The 23,371-nt window shown below is 38.1% G+C and overlaps 1 protein-coding gene across 3 annotated transcripts in view; it reads right to left on the bottom strand.

Moving 5' to 3' along the window:
* The window catches only part of TRIO (trio Rho guanine nucleotide exchange factor), a 243,336-nt gene that overhangs the window by 59,317 nt on the left and 160,648 nt on the right, over positions 1 to 23,371 (bottom strand). For all 3 annotated transcript variants that reach the window (XR_013773848.1, XM_079302720.1, XM_079302721.1), the window contains exons 29-34: positions 23,152 to 23,263; positions 20,992 to 21,182; positions 18,521 to 18,622; positions 16,177 to 16,319; positions 15,479 to 15,578; positions 7,255 to 7,498 (exon numbers count right to left, since the gene is read on the bottom strand). Coding sequence is in view for 2 of the 3 variants with exons in the window: in XM_079302720.1 (XP_079158846.1) it covers positions 7,255 to 7,498; positions 15,479 to 15,578; positions 16,177 to 16,319; positions 18,521 to 18,622; positions 20,992 to 21,182; positions 23,152 to 23,263 (892 nt within the window). In the remaining variant the exon portion in view is untranslated. The remainder of the gene's footprint in view (positions 1 to 7,254; positions 7,499 to 15,478; positions 15,579 to 16,176; positions 16,320 to 18,520; positions 18,623 to 20,991; positions 21,183 to 23,151; positions 23,264 to 23,371) is intronic.

Genomic DNA, 23,371 nt, shown 5'->3' on the forward strand with positions numbered 1-23,371 from the left:
TGCAAATTTCTGGAAAGCATTATCAGTATGTTTTCCTGGGATCTTTAAATGTTTTTATTAACTTATCACAATAGCCTCTTTTACACAGTTTACTCTAAGAATTCTATCACTTTTTGGCTTCTATGTTGGACAATAAAGAATTTACATTCAATAGTTGTTTCAGATAGAGGAAAATGTCTTACTATTTGTACTCAACTCAAAACTAGGAGAAAACACAAGCATGTCCTGAATTGTAATTATACTTATGTCAGTAAATATGTACTCAAAATAGAAGCAAAACGTTGCATAATGATGGCATCAACAGATGTCATGGGCATCTGTAAAAAAAGCTCCTGATAGTTATGTTAAAAATGATGCAACATTTCTAGTTTAGCATGCTATTTTACTATTTGCAGGAAAAGTGAAATGAAGTCAATGGAACACGTTCAGCAGCCTCCTTACAGAAACAGAATTGGAGGAAGTCAGTGGAGCCCTAAATCCTGCTGGTTCCACCTGCAGGCAGTGATGATGACAGATGATGTGATGTAATGTAATGTGAGGATGTCCCAAAAGGTGCACAAGCTCATCAGCTCTAGCCTGCTCCTTAAAAAATAGAAGCAGCAAGTAAAATATAGGTAACAAAGGCATCCTCACAAAGTAATTCTCAACACTTCAGCAACTTTTAAAAGTTTGTTACAACTGAAAAGGGACAAGTTGAGGAAAGCAAACATCACTTTAGGATGGTTTTCTTCAATTGCAAGATAGAAACATTTGCAGGATGAGTTTGAGTACATTTGAGTTTGTACTCTGTTCTAACCTTGGTTAGGAAAAGAAACTGCTGTCCAAGAAAGGCTAATTGCAAGCAAAGTAACAACTCCCCTGGGAAACCTAAAGCCATCAGAATTGCTGGTTTATATCCACCTTCTACCTCCCAAAGATCAGCTGTGCAAATACATCTGTTCTAAGCAGATATTTTTTATGTACCAATTTCCTTTCCAACTACAATATATAAGAGAAATGTATTTGGCAGCTGTCTGGGACCAAAAGTAGATTCAAGCCAGTATTATAAAAATTTCTTTTTCTCAGCTGTAGCACTGAGTTCTCAAACAGGACAAAACCCTTTCATTAGCTGTGTAAGAAAACTCCAGGGACAAATTAACCACATACTTATGCTCACAAATAGAGTCAGCATGGGAAATACTGACATATCTCACAAGTCTTCCTGGGCTGCATTATGATAAAAGAATAATGCAGGAATTAAAGGCAGGTTTATGCAGAAATCAATCCTATGATGTTTCAGAGCACACGTGAACTTGACTTAGAGAGAACTTATCTAGAAATTCAAATTGTGAGATTCACCAAACCTCCTTGTCTAGTTTAAGACTGCACAACACCAAGGAAGCAGTTCATAGAGACTTTACTATTTATCAAGGCTCAACTAGAATTTCTATTAATTCTGACGATCTGACACAGTTCAGCTATAAAACTCAATACAAAGATTATTATCTAATGGACCACAGTCATTTGCTGACTTTTATTTAAGTTTACTTATGCTCAGATGATGTTTTTAACTTCAAACTCAACTAAAACCACAAGGTGGGAAAGTCAGGATAGAGAATTCCTGTTTTACTTTATCCTGCAGCTATTTTACTTACCTGGACTAAGGCATGAGAACATGTTTGAAAAATCACACACATACAACCTAAATTCAAACCATCCTTCCCACTGTTAGACTAGCAGTGCTTTTGGGAAAAATATTTGTGACTAAATGAAAATTTATGATTTATTACACCTTCAAAGCAAATGGTAATTGTGAAGTTGAACTTCAGCTTACAAAATGTATGCATCTCTGTTCAAGCTCAATTCTCGCTGATAAATAAGTTGAACTGACACTGCAGCACAATTTTTTTCTTAATTAAAGTATGTGGAGTGTCAAATTTGACTGACTGCTCAGCTTTGCCTCCCATGAGCTCCTCCAAAGGCTTTCTATCAGCTGGATGGGCAGCATGTTTTTGGAAGTTTTATAAAGAGGTAATTGATTCATCAAGAAACAGAACTTTTAGATTAAGGTTTGGTGTCTTGTACAACTCCAGTATATTCCTCTCTATCACTTTCTGCATGCAGTCACATCTGCCTGCTTAGCAGCAGCAGATCCCTCTTGGTTTTGGTGCCCTGGAAACTGCAGTCCCCACCTTCTGCCACCTGGCCCCAAGGCAGCACAGCAAAGCACGTACCCCACCAGCTCATTGTCAGGAGTTACTTTCCCCTCTGGCCTGGGCTGTAACTCATTTCCTGCAGCTGCAAGCGCTGTCAGGCAGTCTCACAGGCAGGGCTTTGGCTGGGAGCCACGGGTGGGGATCCTTTTTCCTTACACATGGCCTATGCTTCACTTGCTGGCAGTCTCAAAACAGTAAATCCTCCCCTTCTTCAGCCTCCCTTTGCTCCTAAGCAAACAATTGCTGCTGCCCAAGTCATCCTTCTTTTCTTCCAATACAAGCAGGGAGTCCTTCTTCAATTATTCAAACTGGATGCCCATTTTGCTGGATCAAATTCTCCTGCTGATACAGAACTTCCTCTTCCTGTATTGAACAGTATTTAGGCTCAACATGAAATACTCCTTTTCTCAAGCATAACATTCAAAGCTCTCAATCACACATGAGACTTTACTCTCTCCCTTTCTCCTTTCATTGAAAACTGGTATTCTGAATAGGATCCAGTTGTGTGACAGCAAGCTTCCTTAAGTTAACAAATTCAAGACTTAGCTTTAGCCCATTCTGTGGCCTCAAGTATAAAATCTCTCATCCTGGGAAATATCTCTAGGTCACCCACACAATTTTTGTCTTCCTTAATTCTTGAATAGAGGGTCCCTATAGCAATTCAAGAAGAGCTCTGACACTTGCCCTACATCAGTCTTTCCCATCTTGCAGGTACAGAAAGCAGCTTACAACACAGCTATTCGAACAAAATTGTCAACCTTTGTCTTGCAAAGCCATTTGATCTGCCTTATGTTAAGGTTCTTTGAGAGAGACTACATTTCTATGTTTATGGCTGCAGCCAGTTTATGGCAGAGTATCCTCAGAGTAAAGTCAAAAGCCAGTATTCAGTATGTGAGTAGTGTGTGGTTTGGTACAAAGTTAAGACATCACCTACTTCTCAGATTTAACAAACCGATACAGATTTCTGGACTATACAATGGTATAAAACAGGCAAACGCTGTACCTTCAGGTAAACAAAAGACTTTTGTAGCCAAGTTTTGAAACAGATAGTAACATGAATTGGCAGTTAGACATGTCCCCCTCAAAATCTTGAAATTTAAAGGAGACACAAATGTAAGCCTCATTAGCAAAGGCTTGTTGCAGCCTTGATATCCCTCCAAATAGTAGCTCCTACATTACAGGCATGATGGACTATCACAAATTCTTCAGAGGTACATACAGATTCAGAAAAGAACAGTAAACTTGTGATCTAAACAGGCAAGACATTTGCAAACAATTTTAAATACTGCCAATTTTTCTGAGCTTGCATGTTCATTTTCATTACACTGAATCCTTCCCCTGCCCTCTACCCAAAGCTCTGCGGCAGTGTAAATGCCCTGCAAAGAAAAGAAAGAAGACTGCACTTATAAAATAGGATTTACCCTGAAAGTAACCCATGTTAAAAATGAGAGAAGCATCAAATAAAACAACAGGAACAATCTTTCTCCCCCACACCCAAAAACATGTGGGAAATCATTGCAAAAAAAAGTTGCCTTATGCATTACTTGTGAAAAACATGTTCTTCCAGAGCTAGTGATTTCTTTTTTGTAGAGTGCACCAACTGTTGTTCAGTCTCTTCACTACTCACTTGTTTCTCTTTTCTCCCTATTATAAAAGAAATTTCGATTTTTTAAAAAATGTATTCATCTGTGAACTGCACCTCAAATTGATTAAACGACCAAATAACTTGCAAAAATAGATTTGATATCCAGCAGAGCAAGCAAGAGGTCAGGAATCCACAATCAACTTTCTCCCTGAGTTACTGTTCATCTAGTGAATGTTTTCTCTGTGCAATGCTTTCCTCACATTCTTAACAAAATGTTTACTACCTTAACTAGCATAAAATTTTAGAGATTGAAGGTATTGTAAATGTCTGGCTTTTTAATCCATTCATGCTGATTAGATGCTTTAGATAATACACATTCTTGGAGGAGAAGTAATTCCTACACTTGTAGGCAACTGATGAGGGTCATTTTTGAGGCTGTCTTTTAACATGAGAATAAAACAACATTACCTTTCATGGTTGACAGATAATGTGTGAACAGACCAAGATCAACTGTTAGAACTAGGCTTCACTGAATGTATTTTCAGCTTTAATAATTGTGCATGTTTTCCTATTTTGGATAAAAATTTGAGATTATTTAAGGCATTAAGTATCACCCAACATTTCTGTACTCAGTGATGAAATGTGGTTTGACACACCATAAGAGCCAGCTGTCAATGATAAGAGGTTTGCCATTTCAAAACTTTGAAGCTCATTTCACCTCTGGTATGCTGTGGCTTTTCTTTTTCTTTTTTTTTTTTCTGTTGGCAAGTGGTGCTACTGATAAACTCTGTTGAAAATATCAAAACTGTAGGGTCCATAGATACTGAAATGACTGAAAGGGGTGCAAAAGCCATGGGCACAGGCTAAGCATTCTACATCCAAGTAGCCAACTGCATCACTTCTGATGATCACCTCCTTCTTTCCCCTGCAATATATAAACCCTCTCTTGCTCAGCCTCTCCCAAGAGTTTTTCATGTCAGACATATAAAAATTCAAGACTCATGTCTTAGTCCACGAACTGTACAGAATTACTCAGACTGTGAGCCTCACATAGGATGTGTATTTCCAGACATCAAAATCCTTGAATCTCTCAAAAACTCTTAAAGTTTTACTGAATTATTGTTGAAAAAGGAAAAGACTGTAAAGACTGAAGGTACATAATTAAGTGCTAAAAACTTAGGAAGTACATGAAAAGTTATCCACCCAAGAACATGGACTGACTTAAAATTATGTAAGTCACTCACTTGCTCTTAGTTATAGGATTTGTTTTGTTTTTTAGGAATTCATACCTCAATCAATATCCATAATGAACAATTCTGAAAAGCTAATCTAATTGTTTTTCCATTCTTCTGATTAGCATATTCCCCGATGCTTTATTTAATCAAATGCAGCACTTGAGAATGAATAATTGGTTTGTGGGATTGTCTGAGGTACTTTTCACTATGGGGGGAAAATAAAATCAAATCACTCCACTGGTTTTACTTAATTTTTATAATGCCTCAGTGAAATGAACACTATTATCCTCTTTCAATAGAAAGATGAGGTAGGGACCAAAGTGAAACAAATCCAATAGTTTCAAGTGCCTTGTCTACTGTTTTTTTCTCCTCTCCAGACTACTTAACATTATGTAACAGCTTGCATGTTCAAGACAGTTCACACTCACTTCAGCAGGGGAAACTTTACAAATTAAACATCCATCTCCTAAAGCCTGACACCCAGCAATGTGGGAATAAACAATTAGCAGCTGCTTCTTATCAGTTGGGTTAGGATGGCATACCATAACATCCCTGCAGGAAGCCTGTGGCAGGGACAGAAGGCACTTCTGAGGCTGCATTCAACCCTGCAAATTACACTCATTCTAGCAATGGCTTTCTCTTCTTCGTCAGTGTCCGTGATTAATATAATTAATTAATCCTCTTTACTTCAAAGCACCATGTTAAACAAAGTATCCTTGAAATGCTCTGCCCCATTTTCCCTAAATAAATTCTAAAAAAAAAAAAAAAAAAAAAGCAATGCAGGTCATGTCCACTGGTTTGATTAATAAAAGTAAAATCTCAAACACAAAACCAGCTCTATATATATATCATATATATGTACCAGTACAATCTGTCTCTCCTAATGAAATTCTCTACATTCAAAGGTGAAGTCCCTAAGCTTCAAAGGAAATTTGATTTATCAGTTCTGTGAGGGTTGTTAAAAAAAAAATATCCAGATTTCACTCCCTAGTCCAAGAAGAAAAGCTTCAGTGTTACTCAACTAGATTTTACAATTTTATCATCAGAACATCTGCAAGCTTTCCCTATCCAAATTTATAGGACAGAAAATGACAAAAGACTACTACAACTATACAGCTCAATCCTTCAAAACTCCACCCCCCATAAAAGCCCCTAATCACTCAGCATTCAGGAAGTTCCTGCTGTGCCTGCCCCTAATGTAAGAAACACAGACTCACCCCTGTTTTAGTGAAGCATATTTATACACTGTCTTAAAAAAAGAGAGAAAAATTCTAACAGCAGGAATGGACTGAATAATTAAAAAAAAAAATGTGGTTACATTTATGATAAACTTTCCAAAACCAGAATTCTGTGTTTTGGAAGACAAATTTTCCCCAGCATCACTTGTCTGCTAATCTTATTACCTGCAATAGCAAACTCTTTGAAATGCACCTTTTCCCATAACTTGCAATGACATGCCTTCTAATGAACTATTTTTTTGTTTTATCACTCTTTTTTAGTAAGATCACATTTCTTTCTGTTCACAGCCTGCAAACTCAAGTAGTTGCAAATGAGGCAAGCAAGCATTTTCTCTAATAACAATCTACTCTTCGAGCCTGAATAGTTTATGGAGTCAAAAGATTACAGCACACTAAAACCCTAAAACCTTTCAAAAAATCATCAGATTTTTCTTGCACCCTTCAGGGGATTATTCTTTCATGCATCTGAAAAAAAACCCAAGTAAGATTTCAGAGATGCTCTGGGAAAAAGTGTGCCAGTGCTACCCTGAAAAGCTCAGTTAAGCAAAATACAGCAGTCCAAATGAACAATTCCTATGCCAGGGCATATGGTGGATGAGTGTATTCACCTTTTCCATCACTGAACCTTCATGACTTCTTACTGCAGAGTTTCTCAGGAAGCATTGATAATCCATGCTAGAAAGTTTCTTCCCACTTTCAGCACTTCTCAGGTACAGACTTTCCTATCTCTGCTAGAGATCCTATCTTAGCTGGATCTAATATGATATATGTATAATATATATATATATCATATATAACTTTTCACCAAGATTTATTTTGATTAAACCTCTTCCCTATCCTCAACCACATTTTCCCCTGATGCCGAAACCTGCTTATTCTTGGAAAAGACAGCGCGGCTGCTGAAAACACGGCAGTGCAGAAGCTGCCATGCGCACAGCAGTCTCCACTACTGCCCAGAACGCAGGCTGCCGACGCCTCGGCTGGGAGCCATCATTCCCTACCTTTGTGGTTGAAGATGCCCTCCATCTCCATGCTGCTGCGGGAGTGGGCGATGCAGAGGGAGCCGCAGGGCACCAGCCCCTCGGCGGCTGGCGAGCGGTCGGTGGTTCGCACCAGGCACCAGTCGGGCTTGTCATGGGGCCTCTCCAGCACCTCCACTGTCTGCCCCCGGCGGATCGTCAGCTCGTTGCTGTTGCAGGCGGTGAAGTCGTGGATCACCACCGTCAGCTCGCACCCACCAGACAACTGTGGGGGAGAACACAAGGAGAGCCAGATGAGCGCTCGTTATCAAACCGCCCGTCACGCACCGTTACCTATTTAGGACTCCTGGCAGGATTTGTATTTTGGATGAGATAGCAGGCTTCTGGGACTTTCCACATCAAGAAGAGAGCATTTCAAAATCAGGCAGTTCTGGCGTTTTAGAACAGATTTCTAACTCTGCTTGTCTCTGCCTATTGTTCAAAGCACACTGGTTGTGACAGTGCTGGGCGGAGGATTTAAGCGGCTTTTCTTGCTAGACTGCTCCTTATCCCGAAAGCTGAAGTAGCAGTGGCTTCTGAATATATTTTGTGTGTGATAATTAGCAATAAAAACATCAGATATTACTAAATACAGTCACTCATGAGCTTTGTTATCTTTCAAATTCAAGAGAGAAAGAGGTAGTTTTTTCAAATGAAGTTATTGCCTTATTTCCACCCTACTCACAGTTTACACACAAAGTTCACAAAAACATCCAGGACACATCATACACAATTGTAAAAGTCAGTGTAAAGTTCCTCACAAAACATTCCCAAATACCTAATTGTTTCATAGAAAATTCACACTGGTTTACAACTTTCACTTGTTTTTTTTAAATTTCCTCAAATAAAACTGCACAAACTAGAATTAAATGCATGCAAGCTTAGGGTTTTCCTCCCCCTCTTCAAAACACTTCATTATAATAACTTTGCCTAAGCTTTAGTTTCCTCTCTTTGATTGTCTCATCTGCTTTGATGTGAAATGAAAATTATTATCAGAACTTTGCAAAGTTCCCAAGATTGCTCAATGCCAAAGCACCCATCCAACTTAAGCAGCAGTCCTAGAATTCCTTCTCCCTTAGGCCAACAGCATTCCAGGCTAATTCAGTTCTTCATCTATGAGCATCTCTATGGCTCTGGCTGCTTCGGTGCAACACTCACACCAGATATCTCAGCTGGTATTAAATTTCTGTGAGTTCAGCACTTTTGAACCAAACCAGTAAACTCCTCCAGCTCAGTGAGGTAATCTTGCAATGCTCTACACTGTCATGGAGGATCAATACCCTGTGAGAGTTTCAGCTGCATAATGTCTAGAAACAAGTGTCACATCAACACACTGCACGGATCTGCTTTTGACTGTTTCATGGCTGCCAGCTACATCCCATGAGCTTTGGAAACAGGAGATAAGAGACTGCATTGTTTCTTGTTTATTAGTTTTTGTTACAAGCCTGGAATGGAAACACTGGACAGAAAATTTTCTAGGAAAATGCTATTTGTTATCAAGCAAGAATTTCAGAGCAAATGAAGAAACCAGCAAATCTCAGTGTGAATCAAAGGACAATTCCAACCTCTCTTCCTCAAGCCTGCAACAAATGACAGAACATAACTTCCAGCAGATGGGCTGCAGTAACTCCAGAACTTTCCCATGGTATCTGCCTGCTAATCTCACTGGCTAGCATTGCTTGTGTGTGCTTACAAAGGAGCAGAAGTTTTCTTCAGGGAATGCTGGGGCCAAGAAGGGCAGAACACCCTCATATATCTAGTGCTTAAGGAAGATAAATCAGGTTGTACCTGTTTAGATATAGACTAAAAATTAATCATGTTGCTTCAACCCTGTCTCTTTGGACAGCCCCAATACACAAATTACAGGGGGTACATCTTCAAAACGTGTTACATTCTCCCTCATTGAAATGTTTCCTGTTCCCCTTACACTCCCTTTTTTAGTCCATGCAAAGCTATGCAAAGGGGAAAAAGTAAAGAGCTTTCCCCTGTTTTCTGGTATTGATTTATGTTACAGCCTTTGTCAGAACAACTCAGAAACAATTGAAACCATCTGTATGCCTGATGGGGACTAACAAAAAAGCTGATGTAGTATGACTTCACAAGGTGTCCAGGGCAGACCAAATTTTTCTCAGGAGTCCATATCCCACTCAGTGCAAGCACAGTAACAAGCTGACACTTTCCAGAAACTGCATCTTGTCCTTATATTTCCTCTAAATACCTACAGGAGCATATCTTTGGTGCTGTGTTTGCTTTCCTGACCCTCCACTTCCTACAAATAGAGATTAAGGTGCATTTTTTGTGACTGGTGCAATGGCCACATGTTTTGGTAATAGAATTGGTTCTTTCTTCTCCTTCCACCAATTTAAAAAAAAAAAAAAAAAAAAAAAAAGTAGGATCTCAAGACTAAGTATTTTATATACTATTAAGCTAAAGGAAAAAGCAAATGAAGGCTGACAGTGGCCATGTGAGATGGCCAAAGTACACAAAATTCCTAGTTTTTCATGTGGTAATCAGATATCCTAGCTGGCTGGTATTCCACTGAAATTCAATACTCATTCACACTTCAGTGGAGTATGTAAGATAGTTCTTGCTCAGGGTAGATCCACACCATCCTCAAACATGCACCTATGCTGTCACATGCAACTTAGTGCAGAACTTTTCCACTACTGCTAAGACACCAAAATCAATGATTTCTCTACCCAGCACACACGAATGGCACTTTGGAGAGCTGAACAAAAAAGTATTTACCAGTTTTCCCTTCCTTTGGGTTAACTTCCCTTCTCTCTGCCTACTACAGTAGTCATTAGGAAACACTTCTTTCCTTCTTTCCTCTGTCTGGTTGCTGGATTTCTCCCCGTAACACACTTTCTGAAAGCAGTTCCATCTTTCACACTGATTAAATGCACTTGGACAGCAGGGAGTGTCTGTGATTAAGCATTGCTCAACAGCTGTTGTTGGACAGCTTTGGCAAGGCTCTCCAGGCTAGCTGGAGGGAAGAGAGAGAGGCACAGCAGAAACTGGGAGACTGACTTGCACTGAAGGGAAAAGAGTTACAAACCATCAAACCCCAAATTTAGGCTGAACAAAGGCTTTATATACTTTATCCATCCGTCTCAAGAAACCTTTTATGTAAACTGAATTAATCATGCATGATAGAAATAAATGATGCTATGTCTGAAACATGGAAACTGGAGAGACAGAGATGAGATGAGAAACAAAGTCAGACAGAAAAAGAACTGCAGATTAAAAAAGGCATAAGGTTTAATTAAACAGCTTCTCATGGGACACAGTGTTTTGCAGCTGCTGAAATTAATGTTAACCATCTATGTTCACCTCTCCGGGGCCTTGTAGTCACTGTCACTTTTAGAGAGAGAAAAAAAACCAAATGACACAAACACGTGAACACTCACTGGTTGAGTACATTCTCAGCATAGGTTTGCTGAAGTCAGAAACACTACACTAAGTCCATCTGCCACCACTACCTGCAAACATGACTGACCAGATATTCAAGAGCCTTTCCATCAGGCCAGCCTCTCAGGACTTTAATTTTCCATAGTGATTTTACATTAAGAAGAAAGGAAAGCAAAGAGAAGCTAACAAGATTTCTCAATTATTTCAAGCATGAAAAATCTTTAATCCCCTTTTCAAATGGAAACAAGTGCACTTTGGGAGAAAAGAAATTGAATAGCACAAAAGTTCTGCCTCAAATAAAGAGCATTTTGGTTTGACCAGGGAGCTGTCCTGACTCAGTTTCCGACTCTGAAAAGAGATGTGCACTCAGAGACACGTCTGGTTTTTTACTAACATTTTTTCCTCCTGACTGAAGCCTTTTCTTTTCTGGAGACTCAGCTGGCAGAACTAAATCCTTGGTTGTCTCCTGCTGCTTCAGTCCATTTTCTGTTTTTCAAAGAACTACACACAAGCTTAAAGAAGCATGAAAATGCAATACAACTTCACATAGACAGTAGTACAGAGTGTTACCAGCTGGGCACAAAAGACAATTTCTTAAAAATAAAATACTGCTCTACTGACCACCCACAGCAGCTAACATGATTCCTACTATTTAGGATAGCAATGTATGACAGCTCTACTTCTAAAAGCCTATCATGTTCTCAGATACCAAAATCCTAGTTTGGATTGTTTCATGTTTCTATCAGATCACTGAATAGAAGCATAAAAAAACCCTATCAGACTTGCATTGTTTCCTTCAGTCTCCCTATTTAATATCCTATGCACGGGATCAAGTTCAAAAGACAATGTTAAAAATCAGATGAGGCTGATGAAAGGCTAAATGAATGGTCCAAGAATCTCTTTTATCTGTTAGCCACCTACAATGCTGGCTACACATCTACAGAATGTGAATGGAAGGAATGCCTTAAAAGGTGAAGGGCACAATATTTACTGAGAAGGGTACAATAGAGCACTCACACAGAAAACTGAGATGCTTTGATGGACTAGAAATCTCTCTCTCAAAAATTCTGTATTTCACTCTGGATTCCATTATACCTTCCAGTGCTTCAGGATGGGTAAGTGCTATGGATGTACGTATCTAGCATGTCTTGCAATATGAAAATGCACCCCATGATAATAAAATGAGGCCAGAAAGGGATCTTAAACTACCTAGTCTACTTCATTCCCCTTCTCTAGAGCATAATCAACCACATCTGTGTGAATCCTTAACGTTTACCCAAACTGGTCTCAAAGAACTCCAATTATGGAGATTGCCCAGCCTTCACATTTACTCTGCTCTAGTGTTTCACATTTTCATACCCATAGAAAGTATTATTGCAATCTTTTTTTAAAAAAAGACCTTTGATTTCATCCCATCCACTTAAAAGATAGGTAAAAGTCTGTTTAGTAACTATGTGGAAGCCTTTTTCCCCATTAGAAGTTCTGAAGTTTTGCCTCCTGCCTTTTTTTCCCTTTACACTTGTTAGCCCCAATTCTTTACCATGCTCTGTAAGTCATGTTTAGTATTTCTTCCAATGGGCCACTGATTTCCTAAGATTCTGTACTCAAAGCTTGACACATTATCTGATATAATCTTTACAAGTTCTGAGCAAAGAATGAGGACTTGTTGTCTTCAATGTCCCATTTCTACAAGCCAATATATTGCTGCTTTCCTTAACCCCCCAGATGCACCACACAGCTAAATACTGAACAATTTGTGAGCCTATGTAGCTTCTCAATCATCCTCTCAAAAACTGTTCAAGATTATCAGTTTTCATTAGTATTTAACTATTTCCACCTATTCATATAAGCTCAAATGTGTTCCTATTAAATTGCACAGTATTTTGCCAGTTAATTTTTCCCATCGCCAAGATTAGATTCTGAATTCTAATTCTGCCTTCCAACACTGTTTTCAGATGACATGAAGCTGGGAAGGATGTCAATGTCAGCTTTATAAACATATGGTCTATTGCATCATCCCAGTCATTGCTGAAAAGCAGCATTGCAACAGTGGAATCAACAATCAAAAGTGAAAATTCTAGCCTAAAAAGCAAGGGTGGAGAAGAAAAGAGCTAATCATGAAGTTATTCTCTGTTGTTATGGCAATTCCAATTTTGCCAGAAAACAGGATGCAAAGAAAGAAGTTCATCTGGACAATATTCAACCACTTACTGTCAAGGTTAAGGATTTTCATCTTTCAAAGTGTATCTCTGAGGATGTGAGAAGGAATACTGACATTTGGATAAAGGACTTCTTTCTTGATATACTCCTTGTATAACAGTTTAGCACTTCTAATCAAAACATTTATTTTAAAAGAATAAACTGTCTGAATATATAATAGGAGGAAGTAAAAGAATTGTTTTACTTGGCTGTTGATTAATATGACATGTTTGATATTTTTTGTCTTTTCATAACCTCAATAATGGATACATGTAAACAGAAAAATGTTCAGCAAGAGCTTAGTAAATAATACAACATTAAACACTTCCACTACTTAATTATTACTGTTTTTAATTGCTTGATATTTTTAATATTTCTTGATTTGGAATCCAATCTCAGTTAGACATATGCTCCAAATTTGACCAAGGAGTTCCATTGCTTCCTCTGGCAAACCACATCAACAGCACTTTTAAATCTGTACAACTGTTTCACTCCATTTCTGTAAAACATTCACACACACTTCAAGCTTCTAAGCTAAGATTTTAAACCTCAAGTTGACTGTAGCTAGTGAGTTTTCAACATCCAAAGTGAGAGATTAATTCAGACTCGGCAATGATGTTAAGACACCCTGCAGATTTCACCAGCCATCTTCCTGTTACTGTTCCTTAATAATATTTATTTTGTGTTTTTAAACAGATTAAAGATTTTCTCAATGTATTTAGCAAACCAAAGTATACAATAAAAACATTAAACAATGCTACACTGCTAATTCACACACTTTTTAGAAGTGCACAATACTAAATTCCTTCCTTGGACATGCAACACACGGCACAAGTAACTTCCAGGGAGTCATTAGCTTGTTTTTCTTGGAAAAAAGAAGTCTAACAAAAATTTGATACACAAATGCAAGATCTCAAAAATACTTTTAAAATGACACTACAGTCACTAAAAACACTTAATTTGTCAGGAAGAATACTGAAAAGTGTTCTCCATTTCTCCTTCTTTCCATTCCTCCTTCTTTTAACTTATAACTCCTGTTGAACAGGTTGTTGGTAAGACTTCACATGTCAGACTGGAAAACAATCCTGAGGGCATTCTACTTGGCCACCTTTCTCACATGATGCACGAAATATTACTGTGAAGGGCATCAGGAGACAACTGTGCTAGTCACCCTAGAGAGCAGTGCATCACAAGTGCAGAAGGGCGATGGCTCTTCACAGCAGGGATGGACTGCATCACCTCCAGCCTGCATGCACACAGCCTGATATCTCAGCCAACAACCAGGGAAATCTCGGAGCATGTCTTGCTTCTGAGGTTATCTAACTCTTCTCTTAAGAACTGTTTACTAGCATATAAAACTCAATGTTTTCAAATCCCTAAATAGTTAGGAATTCTAAGAATAAAACAGCAGAATAGAAGTCATCAAATGAGTTCTTCTTCCTCAAATCAATTGTTTTTCTCACAGGTATCTTTAGAAGAAGCCACTACCAAAACTACAGACCAACCTCAGTACAAATGCACAAAGTCAAAACATAGGCTGTTTCTGACAAATACAAGAGCAACCTAAGCACCAAGTATTTCTCTCCTCCTGTCTGCTTCTCTACATGGAAAAATCAAACTACAGTTTGAGTGACATGTGAAAACAGAGGAAACTCACTGAGTTCAGGTGATGATGGTAATGGTCTAAATAATATTCTGAGAATCTATTCACTTAGCTACCCTGAAGAATACTGGTTATTTATCTGCATAGTTTAAATCAGAAAAATTTTGCGCAAGGAGGTAATACACTAGAAATCCCTCATGAAACTTTAAAGTAATTTTCTGGGCATCTTCAGCATTTTAATTCATTCTTCTGTTTGATAAAGTTTCATTATCCATCTCTACCTCCCTCCAGGGTCCTAACACCTCTCACTTACCAAAAATCTTGCTTCAATTTCAAGTAACACACATATTTCAGAAAAAAAAAATTATTCTTGTGACACTTTTCTTTCTTTGACTCAGGGAAAACTCTGGCTGTGTGTGTCCTATGGTATAACACAGCCAGAATCTATAGGCAGAGATGGAGGAAACACCAGCACTAGTATGAAATGATAGTTTTGTGGGTTACTTCTGGATGATTCCACCAGCTTTCATGCAGAAAGTGAACACCTACTCTCTAACCCATAAACATTGCAGAGTACTTTTCCTTTATAACAGTAACTCTGTGGCAATCATCAGCCTCAAGTCAACATGAAAAGCAGATGGTGTGCTTTCAGGAAGGCTGAGATTAACATCAAGAAAAAATTCTATGCATCACTATAGAATTTTATGTTTCATTTTAAACTGGGTCAAATCTCTGAGCAAACTGCAGAACAGAGGGGATCAAAATGGTTTCAAATTGGCACAAACAATCTCTTCATGACCTATTAGATTTAAACAATTACTCCTGCTCTCTCATGGTATCAAGGTATTTTCTCTATTGCAGACAACCATTTTAAAGAGACTGAGTATTCCCACATCTCTTCTCTGAAGGTACTAAGGACTAACCTTGGGTGCTCATTCACACTAAGGGATGCATCATCTGCTCTCAGCTCAGAGCAGTGCCCAGGAAACTTACCTTATCACTGTCTAGTGTGTTCTGGGAGGTCCGTGAGGCAATGGAAATGGTATCAGGCTGGCTGCTGCCATCTCCCTGACTGTCCAGGTCCTCGCCATCTCTGCAAAGAATTCACTTTTCATTACAAGAGTAGTGCTGTGTTTGTAAAAGGCTAGTTAAAGAAGTGAGACACTCCTAGTGTGACAACAGACACCAAATTAACTGATGCAAGAATCAAACACTCAGTACTTAATACTTTGTTCTCTGCTCTAAGAGAAGAGATTAATTGGCAAGGTATGCATCATGTAGAATTAAGGCAACAAACAGCGAGCCAGAAATATGGCAACAAACTTGCACACTCACTTAGCCAAAGCTAGCAAGGAGGACACTTGGTCACACATTTCAAGCTTCATAAAAGGAAAACTAAGGACCTGAGTACCACATGCAGAATTGCAAAAACTTAAAATGTACAGCTATCCTGTCCTGCAGTTCCAAATCTCTTCTGTAATGGCTCATTTACACAAGTCAGGGACTGTTCAGAGCAGAAATCTCAACAAATTCAGCACTGCAGGAAACTGTAAATTAACGATAAGATAAAGCTGGACAAAATGACTCTTGCTTTTGTCCAATTCACTGAAAGTCATTCAAAATTCAACACTACAGAGGAAAGAACACTGTTGTGTACTTAAAGATCTCTGATTATTTGAAATACTACTTACCTTCTTCCTTTCTGTTTTGTTGTTGGTGCAGTTTTGGGAATGTGGATGGGCTCTTTCAAAGCTCCTTTCAGATGAATAGTCCTTTCTTGTATGACTTCCCGGATGTGTTTGATCCAGTCCTGTTTATTCTCTATACTGGATGCCTTTGATATGCAAAAGAAACAAAAGCCCCACAATGGACCATTATGGCTGAATGGACCCACATATACAGTCAGCTAATAACACAAAGAGGAATGCATAAAGGATGACTTTGTCAAAATTTCTGAAAACCTGAACAGAGAAAAGGAAATTCTAGCTGACTGCCTTAATTTTGAATCACCAACACTACTTTACACCTCTCAACATTGTTAATATTGGTAATTTAAAAAACATTTTAACCTTAATTCAGAGTTTACTTTTGTAACTTGATGACTAATGCATCTCATTGAGGCACAGTCTCTCTCTTGAGGCTATGCATCTCACATGAGGCAGGGTGGTTTGACTCACTTGGAGAATTCCATTAATATCACCTTGAATACTGGTGTTTTAAAGTCACCTTACATTTTAGATAAATTCTAACTTGAAATAATAATAATAATAACAACAACAACAATAATAATAAATAAATAATCCACTATTACCAGCAAAAAGGTTAACTTCTATTGCAACACATACATTTTGTCAACACATTTCATGTTTTACTCTTCCTACTTTTTGATACATATCTCGAGGCAAAAAGCTAATTTAGGGATTGTATTTTAATTACTGCCTGCAACATATCTGTTTTGTTAAATACTCCAGAAATTACTTGCTATCAACCTGCCTGACTTGTAATCTGATTGCTTAGTCCAATTTAACCCTGCACCTGAAATGCTACTGAATACAAATATTATTGCAGATCTAAAGAAATTAATATATATAATTTCCTAATTATATACTACTTCTCTTAATTGCTGTCTCCTGAAATAACTGGCTTGAAATACATTATAAATAATTAATATAGTATAAATATATAATAAGCAGGAATTCTAAAGGGATAAAGAAAATTGTAGGAACAGATGGACAGGTAGGAAAAAGGATTTTGGTTTTTTTTTTTTATAAACAAAAACATTTAGGAAAAGAAGCTAAACATGACCTTTTAAAAAATCTTTTATTTAGTTTTTCATGGAATTTACTTCTAATATTGATGAGGTAAGGAAGTGCTTGTTTCCAGCCTTCAAAACCAATCAAACAAACAAAGTCCACAAAACTGTTGAAGAGCTGGATGTATCACAGAAGTTTCCTAAATATCCTATGCACTAAGTAAAGCACAGAACAGAAAACACCTTAGAGAGATCTTATGTAGAGAGCCCATAATTAAAACCTCTTATTCTGCTCTGACATGAGAGGATCATCTCTGGCTGCATTTTCTGTGAAATTATGGGAACATTAAAACTTAAAAAAAATCTAGTATGTATTGTTACATTTAATTTCCTTGCATTCCTTGAGTGCTGCCAGAAAGCTAATGCAAACTTTTGTTATCCTGCAATTCACAAGGAAAAAATTTGAGTATTGACATGTAAATTGGAGAGGCCACTTTTAAGTAACATTACTGAGTATTCACTATGAATATATGTGAAATCACAACCAAGTTTAATAGTAGGTGCATTATCCTATACATGGGAAGATGAACTTTGTTTCAGCTCAACAGAGCTCCTCAAAATATGCCAAATTAGCCATTAACTGCTTATGGTACTACAAAATGGGTTCTTCAGTTGAGAAGGAGTCCCAGGTTATGAACCATAATCACAGGAAACATTGATTTAGCCATTCTTCTAGCTAGGCAAAGAGCACTACTGGCACCTGTAACCTGCCCAGACAGAAAATTTACAGGCCTTAAATGCATTTTTATGCAAAGGCAAGTAGCTTCAGAAAAACTTGTAGCTCTCAGAAAGGCATAAAGATCTTTTGCAGTGTTTGTTTTCTGCATAAAAATATGGGTCATGAAAAACAGCATCATCAACGAGCAGCAATGACTTGAGTAGGAAAGGTAACACTGATGCCATCATTTCTTTGTGGCACCAGCTCCCTGTCAAGCCAATTGCTGAAGTCTTCAAGCTTATGGAAGTCCATGGGATCAAATTTCTCCCTACTATGATTTGTAAAAGCAGGTTTGTCTAATCCTTCAGTAGGCTACAAAGATTCCCCTCTGCTGTCAGGCCACATCAGTTAGATATATGTACACCACCACCTCTGCAAACATCAAGAAAATTATCTGTGAGCAGCTGCCCCTCTCAAAGCAGGAAATCATTCCTTGCTTTCCCAACAAATATCAACAACAACTACAAGTCTTGGTATAGACTAAGAGCACATCTGCTAAAATTACCTTGAGAACAATTTTGTTGTCTGAAGTTGGTGTCCTTCCAACCCACAGAGCAAACTTGCAGGGATCTCCTTCTACATGTTCTGTGACACCCAGTTCAGAAGTCTGGAATTAAGAAAAATTTGTTAGGCCCACACAGCATTTTTTCTCAGAGAACACAAAGGCATGCTAATAATCTACAAAATTGAGCACTGCAATTTAAAGAGATTTTCAGAAGCTTAAGGCTAACTCATATGCTGGAGAGAATCCTTTATTCTGGTGGCAGTGGTGAGGTCTCTTCAAAAAAGGAAGAACTACAAGCTTAACATTCTTTTCTATAAAGTGACAATAAACAGTAACACCTACAATCTGAATACAGAATTGCTTATTTTAGTTTTTTGACTTGACAGTAAAAGCCTTATAACTCTAAAGAAGATGTTTGGTAAAAAGTAAGTTTTGGCTTCTTCCCTGTTCATTTCCATTGGAGAACACTCACTATTTACTGATTTTTATGCTTTCTCTCAGATAAGATATGCTTAAGAATTCTCTTGATAACTTCTAAAAGTCTGGTTTCTTTTCTGTAAAATGAGCCTTTCCTAGTGTGTTTCCTTCCCTCTGAAACAGATGAAATAATTCAGAAATGCAGTTCTGGAGAGTTTTGTGAGACAACTACATGAACAATCAGTCTTTGGGAATGTTTCTAATGTCAGACCTTAATAGCTAATTATCATCCAAAATGTTTCCACTTTCTAACTGGAACAACAGCTCACTCATATGAATTGGCTTCCACTTTAAACAATTCATATAGGCTCTGTTCCAAAAAAATCTAAAAACTAAGAAATACAGCTCAAGCTAAAAGAACCTTCACTCCCTAACAGCTGCTAAATATTCTCACATGATTAGAAGCTGTATTTTTCCCCTCATACACATCATCATTAGTACATGCACACTTCAACACACAAGATGCTGGATACCCAATACCTAAGTATTCTCACTTGCATGCCAGCTTGTTGGGTTTTTTTTTTTGTTTCTTTTGGTGGGTGAAAGCTTTTTTGGTTTGTTTCTTTTTTTCCTTCTAAAGTAATCCCATCCCCACATCTACCCTTCCAACACATGACTGTGTTTTGCCCAAAAGGCAGTTGAGCAATATGGCTCTCTGCAAAGGACACTGGCAATGCTGAAAGTCTGCTTGTGGCTCTCCAGGACAGCCTCACAGAACAGAAATCATTCTGGATTACTGGGTGCATGGAAACCACACTGAGGTGAGGAAGCTCCCTAACAGCCAGTTATTGGTGATTTGGGAGAGGGTTCTGTCAAAATAACACCCGCTTGCCTTTTTTCCCACAGCCCTCCTTAGGCATTTGCTCTTGGACACTTAAACTCTTGCCAAGGGACTTCATTAACACATTCTGTCAATTACATATGTATCATGCCACTGAGTATCCTGTGCTGGGGAAACCCTGATGCCCAAAGCAAAGACAAGGATCTCAATTTTTGTCACACCACCTTCCAGAAGTCACAGGATAGCAGACAGAAAAGATCTTTGGCTCAAATCAACATGCATGCTTTCAACAAGTGCCTTTTCTAAAGATCAAACTACAAGAGCTGCTATAATAAGCTGCACTACAGGATATTTTGCAAGACAGAATATGATAAGAAAAAGAATCCTGTATTTTAAAAATTAGGTACAATGAGAGTCTTCAAGATTCCCATCAGCTTCTCTAAGACCTAAGGCTATTGCTAAATTCCTGATGGAGGGACTGACATTTTTACAGGATTGATTTTTCAATTCTGTCACCTCTCCTACATAATCCCTTGGCAGCTATTAATATTCTTCAATACACTTTTATTTTGGGTTGTTAAGAGCACCAAAGAAAGGTGTGATCAACAAACAGCTGCAGCTGTGTTACCTGCTGGCTATTTAGTATCAGGAAGGAAAGCAAGTGTTGAAAATCAAGTGACAGAATATGCAAAAAAAGATATGGAAAAAAAAGATGTTGGTTTTTTTTTTCACCAACCTGTTTTACCAGTTTGGACACAGAAGTAGGAAGAGGTAATGAATGAAGGAAAAGAAATACGCATGGAGAAAAGACTCAGTATTTATGCCATCTAGATTGAAGTTATATATCCCAATAGGATCAATACAAGAATAATGTTTTCTAGAGTGCAATTCTGAGAAGGGAATTAATTTCAAGTACTTGCTCTGAACTATTTAGTATAAAAGCTAATCTTGCCTTCAATAGATGCAGAGCAAGCCATGGAAGACTGTCTTGCCACTTGGCTACCTAAATTGAATACTGCTCTCACCCAAATCTCCAACAAGACAGTAAGGTAAGGATGTGAATTCCAGAGTCACATTTCGTAAACTGTACATTCCAGAGATAAGGAAAGCAAGAATAGAGGTTTGGGGGTTTTTTTCACTTAAATCACCTGAGTTCAGCTGAAGCCCATCTAGACAGTTTTGTAAATATGATCAGTTGTTCTCCCATACTTACAAACAGTTTGCTCTTGTAAATGTACTTGCTCCTTCCACTTGAGTCTTTTACTTCTTTACTGAAAACCAAGGACATCTCAAAAAGGAAAAGGTGCCTCTCTCTTCCCTTTCGAATCAGAGTTTTTGGATCCCACACTTGGAAGGATTCTTGAAGGATGAGCTCTCCCTGAGATTCTATATTTTCATCAAAGCCTAAAAATGGAGTGAAAGGAAAGACCACCAAGAAGAGTTGGTAATACAAATAACAAGTAACAAGCACAGCTTCTGTTCATTAAACTATATTATTTTTTCTCCCTGATACAACTTCCAAAAAACAAAATTCCAAAAAACAATACTATAAACAAGGCTTGATTTTAACACTGGAATATACTAAATGTAACTGCAGCTCAAATGTACTACTAAATTAAGACATCCAACTGCTAAGGACTCTTCTGGCAGTATTTTACCAACAAATGATAAATCTGTCTTTGTCAGATTCTGGTAACCTCTCTTGTGATGAAAATTATTTCTCTTATGAGCTTTCTGCTACTGTAGAAAGTAAGCAACTTGCAAAGAGACAGAGCACATCAGGTTCTTCTGAGAGTTGCAAGTTCCCAAATGCTACCTTTTCTGGAGAGATACCTTTTCTACCATGTGGGCAATGAGCACAGAAATGTGCTCCAACTGGGGATGGAAAAACATGGCAGCTTGGAGCTGTTGGCATACAATCAGCCTGCACTGGTCATGCCAGAATTGATCCACAGTAAAGTAATTACCAGCTGGATCACTAGTACTGAGACATAATGAAAAAAAGATGAAGATCGAGAATATGAACAATCTTACTTCCATTTTAATGGTACAACGTTCTCCCAGTTTAATACACAGCTTTAGAGTTGGAGGATAACAACAATTGTCTACCATACTCCTCTTGAGTGGTATGAAAATGTATTTTAAATAGATACTGCTTGCTAGTTCTCATGTTTGATCAGGGCAACAGTATGGAGAGCATCAGAGGCAAGTTCCAACAGGATGTTCATTCAAAATCCTCCAGAGACATAAAGAGGAAATGTGCTCACTCACTATATTTGTCCAACATGGGATGACTCAACAATGCACACATGATTTGTTGTAAAAACCAACTTATGTAAAACATTAGGATATCCTCCAGAGTCACATTCCCAGTGTTAGAAGATTATTACCAAAGCTGGTCAGCCTTTATACTAAGACCACCTCCTGAACAAGCATTTGGAACTGATTCTGTAAACTGATCAACATCCTTGCTGTTTAAAATCAAGGAACAGAGGTGATTCGGAGCATTCATACCATCAAGGACCACATGTCAAACCAAGGCAAGTTTTACAATAACTAGCACAATACTGGAAATCCCACAATAAGCTGCAGGCTACTACCAGAAGGCAGAGGGGAAGGAAAGGCATATTGACTAGAAGCCCTTAAAAGTATTTATTCTGCATCTGTAGGATAAGAGGGCCCTGCTTTTTTTCCTCAAAAAATTTAAATGCCCAAGAAAAACACTTTTATTACTAAATGTATGATTGCACCACTATAACATGATAATGTGCCAATTGCAAAACAGATTTTGGCTGGAAGTTGTTTAAGCACATAGATGCATTACATCCAACCTTCACTGTCTGCCATGAACATGATTATGCTGGCTTAAGCTTGGGCTAAATTGGCTTATGCTGACATTCTACTGCCAGAAGATAGATTTCATGTCAACCAGAAGTCTGTTATGGAACAGGCAGCAAACAGATGTGAAAAAGACAAACATCTTGGAGAAAATTATTTGATACATAAATCAGCAAAATCACCAATAATACACTTACATGCCTCATACAAAGAAGCTAAGAACACTGGTTAGAGAATGCAGCCAAAACCAGGATATCTGACCTACTGCATTTTGGGTGAGTAGTGGACTACTTCATTAGCCTACATGTTTTTCAAATCTGCAGTGGCACAATTAAAGACTAAGGTAAAAGAACACTTAAAAAATTAATAAAACTGTACCAGCTGTCTGTAGCAATTAATTTTCCTGAATAAATTTGCATCTTATATAGCCCTGCCAAAATGGTATGAAAAATACAAACCCAGAGAAAAGAACATGTTCATAAAACAAAGTTAATCTGCAGCACACAGTGAATTGGAAAGACAGCTTGAATCCCACCTTCCAGCATGCTGAGGTGCATGGCATCATTGGCTCGCTTTGGCACACTAAGCATCACCTCCAGGCCATCCTTAATCTCACCTTTACCTTCTTCACAGCACGTGAGCAGCTCCTGCAAAAGACAACCAGAAAAAACTATTATCTATCACTTATTTTTACACTAATATGACAGACAACGGAAGAGTAGTTCTAAGAACCCAAAAATCATTTCTGATACAAA

The sequence above is a fragment of the Erithacus rubecula genome, assembly GCF_903797595.1.
Source record: "Erithacus rubecula genome assembly, chromosome: 3".
NCBI classification, from domain to species: domain Eukaryota; kingdom Metazoa; phylum Chordata; class Aves; order Passeriformes; family Muscicapidae; genus Erithacus; species Erithacus rubecula.